The following is a 4,428-nucleotide window of genomic DNA, read 5'->3' as shown; positions in this document are numbered from 1 at the left end:
TGTTGTAGAAACTATATGTCTGTTCCTTAACATGTAGTTCGTATTACTGTATGTCTTCTTTCACAATTGCCTCATTTCATTTCCTTCTATTTTATTCTCAATGTCTCCTAAGAAACCACATCTTTTTGCCGTTTATTTGTTTTCACTAACACAATGTCTGCTACAGTACAGCGATTAATGAACAAGAAGAAGAAGAAAAAGAACAAGGAGGAGGAGGAGGAAGAAGAAGAAAAAGAAGGAGGAAGAAGAAGAAGAATGAAAGAAGAAGTTAATTGAAATAAGAGGAATAAAATGCAAACCCTTTCACAAGTTGTGAAATGAGAGCCCATCTCCCTGAGGATAATTCTCTGAAGATTTCCGCTACTGGTCCATCCTACAGGAGAGGGCAGTATGTGGGTGGGTCTACACAGCCTTGATTCCTAGATACCCGAAAAGATCGAGCGCATTTTTGCGAGCGAAGTGGGCCAATATGAAAAGTGCAGACCTCCAAGACTAACTCAGATGTGTGTTTTTATGACTTTGTTTTCAATCACTGCGATTCTTTCTTTCTTTATTTTTCTTGTTACAGAAAGACAAACAGGCAGACACAGAAGAAAAAATAGAAGAAGAGGAAGAAGAAGGAGGAGGAGAAGAAGGAGGAAGAGGAGGAGAAGAAGAAGAAAGCTTGCCTAAAAATTGCGGGTCCATAATGGGCTCGAACTCTTAAACTTTAAGTCTTTCATGTTCTTAATCTTATGTCTTTTGTCTCTCTTTCTCTCTCTCTCTCTCTCGCCCTCTCTCTCCCTCTCTCTCTCTCCCTCTCTCCCTCCCTCTCTCTCTCTCTCTCTCTCTCTCTCTTTCTCTCTTTCGTTGTGAAGAGCACTAATTCAGATCTAGATCAAGATCTCTGCGTCTGATTGGGCAATTTCAAAAGGTAGGCTAGGCCTATGCTATGCTGTGATTGGCACCTTCAACAATTTATGTTTTAGTCATTTCCTCCACCACACATTGTATGGTCGGTTACATTAAGTGGGTGGTTGGCGGGGGCTCTGGTGTGGTTTGCTTCTTCTTTCCTATCAAACATCTATAATTTTTATCTCCCCTCCATCTTTTTTGTGTTTGTTACTCTCTGGTAACTCCTCTTATCTTCAGCACTTATATGACCTTATTGTGTTGCAAGTGCCGTAAAACTCTTACGAAAAAAAAGATAATCGTAAAGCGAAATTGGTATCCTAAAACTGTCCGTGTAAATACTGTGCGGTGGGGGTCTGGCAGTAAATACACGTATACCTTGCATTTCTACATACCCTTTTTTGTTTGTTTGTTTGTTTTTTTGTTGTTTGTTTTTTTTTTTTTTCTTTTTTCTTTTTTCATCAAGTTAAAAGCTATTATTTCACAGCTGGTCATGGGTGTTTTTCCATCATTCCTTTCAAACAGCACTAATCATAGCTACCTTTTTTTTCTCTTGCAGGAAAATGAAGTACCAGTATTTCCTGTTGGACTTCTGCTACTTCGCAAACATTTACTGGTACACTTACATATGGTGAGAACTATGACGCAAACATTTACTGGTACACTTACATATGGTGAGAACTATGACGCTAACATTTACTGGTACACTTACATATGGTGAGAACTATGACGCTAACATTTACTGGTACACTTACATATGGTGAGAACTATGACGTAAACATATTGTTAAATACCTTCTCGTGGGTGGTTGGTGGGTGCTCTGGTGTGGTTTGCTTCTTCTTTCCTATCAAACATCTATCGTCCTTATCTCCCCTCCTTCTTTTTTATGTTTGTTACTCTCTTGTAACACCTCTAATCTTCTGGCACTCATATGACCTTATGCAGTTGCGAGCGCCGTAAAACCTCTACTAAAACAAATAAAACAATACCTTCTCAACTATCGAACATAGACTCTCCAACTTTTACCTGATTTGTGTCAGTTTGCCTCAACAAATCAATATTTTTATAAACAGCTGTTTGCCCCTATTGTAGAGAATACCATAATTTATCCCCTCAGGGCGGTGCTACTGACTTTAGTGTCTTTAGGCCATTCCCAAAGGGTAGGACATTAACCATGTTCTTATGCACAGTAGAGTGGTAATTGTAAATGGGCTGATTGATCAATGTCATGCTCACAACTGTTCCTGAACTGCAACAGGGAACTGCTGCTTTTTCTTTCCTAATCCTAACTATGGTCATTTTCCTCTACTTCTTTTGTATGTTTGTCACACTCTTGTGACCCGCTATTTCCAAGGTGCCTTGATAGTCGAAGCAGACTTTGTGCTGTTGAAGCTAGAGAGAGTAAGTCTGATTCTCTGTAAGGACTTCTCTGTTGACATCCACTCTTTTGCGCTCATATGACCAACCTTATGCAGTTTTGAGCGCTGTAAAACCTCTACTAAAAGAAAAAAGATACTAATTTTAAAAATTCCCTGTGGCTGGTTTCTACAGATTTTAAAAGGTTTACATCCCAATAGCTGGGACAATAGTACTTTACAAGGCAAGTCCTTTTTTTCTTCTAATCTTGACACTATGGTTACTGGACACATGTTTTGAGATCCTGTCGTGCCAAAGAAAATAATGTTGACTACAAAATGAATGACCTTTCTTTTTTTTAAACGTATCTGTTACTGATTTACAGTAGAATCTATAGAAGAATGTGATGAGTTCGTTTTTAAGGAATATGGAATTTTTTTTTTTGTATACTAAAATCGAGTTTCTGATTCATCTTCTTGTCTTGTGATTATTTAAAAAATGTTTTTTTAAGTTAAAAAAATGGTAATGTGTCTTCTTCTTCTTCTTCTTCTCGATCGCTTTGCACTTGAAGTCCAGTATCTCTAAATATGCTGGGCTGTCCTCCTACTCAGTTCTTCTCTCAGCCCTTACACAGCTTATCTTGCAGTCGGGGTGGTTGGCAGGTGCTCTGGTGTGGTTTGCTCCTTCTTTCCTATCAAACAACTGTCGTCCTCTTCTCCACTCCTTCTTTTTTGTGTAAGCTACTCCCTTGTAACACGTAATCTATTCTTCGACACTTATATGACCTTATGGTGTTGCATGTGCCTTAAAACTCTTACTAAAACTTAACTTTTCTTGCCGTGTCAAAGAGGTTGGCCGTGTATGGTAATGTGTGAATTCCTATTTCTTTTCAGGGTTATCCCGAGCCGAGAGGACATATTTGCTGTTGGTTTTGCAGTCGCCAACGGGCCTTTAATCTGGGCGCTGTTCGTGTTCCGGAATTCTTTAGTGTTTCACAGCCTGGACAAAGTGACCTCCTTGTACATTCATGTCCTTCCCAGCTTGATGTCCTTTGTGTAAGTAGCCGTCATGACTCGGGGTTGCATTTTGATTGTTACTCTTTGTGATATGGACACGCAGATGAGTCAGTGTGAGTGTGGGTGGTTGGCGGGTGCTCTGTTGTGGTTTGCTTCTTCTTGCATATGAAACATCTATCTTCCTTATCTCCCCTTCTTTTTTATGTATGTTACTCTCTTGTGACACTTCTAATCTTCTGTGTCTAAAATGACCTTATGCAGTTGCGAGCGCCGTAAAACCTCAACTAAAACTAAAAAGAGCACCTGCCCAGTGGGTCAGTGAGTTTTGCTGTCATCTTCCAAGTGGTTACTTACTTTGAGAGAACTTAAAGTGCATTTTGGAGCATTTGCAGGTTGAATTTTATTTGATATTTATACACATTGTGTTTTGAAGCAACGCCTATACGATCGCTCGCATGGATTTTCTGCTCTAGCCATGCAGGCGTTAAGGGAAATTAAAAAGCCGACAGACTGGCTGGTGAGGCCACCTCAGTTGACAACACGGTTCAACCAGATAGGGTCGAGGTCCTAAAATGTCTCTCACGCCAGCTGATTGAGGAGGAAGATAGGGAGGCAGAGGCCAGTGCTGCTGTGGAGAGGATGATGCTTTTGAGAATACAAAAAGGAAGCGGAAAATCTGGTATCCTTGCAGGAACGAACAGAAGAACGTTCAACCATATGTGCACTGGCACAATCAGTGGAAAGACCCTCGGCGACATTTTGGAAAGAGCAACGGAGCATCAATGGACAAGTCCGGAATACAGAAATGTTGTTTCCTGAAACAATGGATAATGAACACATTGTGTACCAAGGTATCAGGAATATTTTGGTGCAAAAAAAACAACAACAAATTTATATTCGCCAAAGGTCGCGCTAACAAGGTTCCATCAAAGCACCGATGAAATGTATCGCAGGTCCATAGCAAGGCTGTGTACCACTATGTGGTGTTGAGCAGAATCGGGCTGTACAGTGAACTGTCGTGAATAGAACCAACTTTTTTTTTGGCGGGATCATATTATGACCTTATGCAGTTGCGAGCGCCGTAAAACTCTTACTAGAACAAAACAAGTCACTATGTGGGTCATTCTATTTGGGGAGTGGGGGGGGCATGAAAAGTTTAATTATT

The 4,428-nt window shown here is 40.2% G+C and overlaps 1 protein-coding gene across 1 annotated transcript in view; it reads left to right on the top strand.

The window, feature by feature from the left end:
* LOC101846918 (glycerophosphocholine acyltransferase 1) overlaps nt 1–4,428 on the top strand; it is a 16,734-nt gene that overhangs the window by 6,161 nt on the left and 6,145 nt on the right. The window contains exons 5-6 of the mRNA XM_005108475.3: nt 1,451–1,522; nt 3,141–3,302. Coding sequence (XP_005108532.1) covers nt 1,451–1,522; nt 3,141–3,302 — 234 coding nt within the window. The remainder of the gene's footprint in view (nt 1–1,450; nt 1,523–3,140; nt 3,303–4,428) is intronic.

This window comes from Aplysia californica, unplaced genomic scaffold, assembly GCF_000002075.1.
Source record: "Aplysia californica isolate F4 #8 unplaced genomic scaffold, AplCal3.0 scaffold00692, whole genome shotgun sequence".
Classification (NCBI taxonomy): domain Eukaryota; kingdom Metazoa; phylum Mollusca; class Gastropoda; order Aplysiida; family Aplysiidae; genus Aplysia; species Aplysia californica.
Note: the sequence above shows the minus strand (reverse complement) of the source record. Positions and strands in the feature narration are given on the sequence as shown.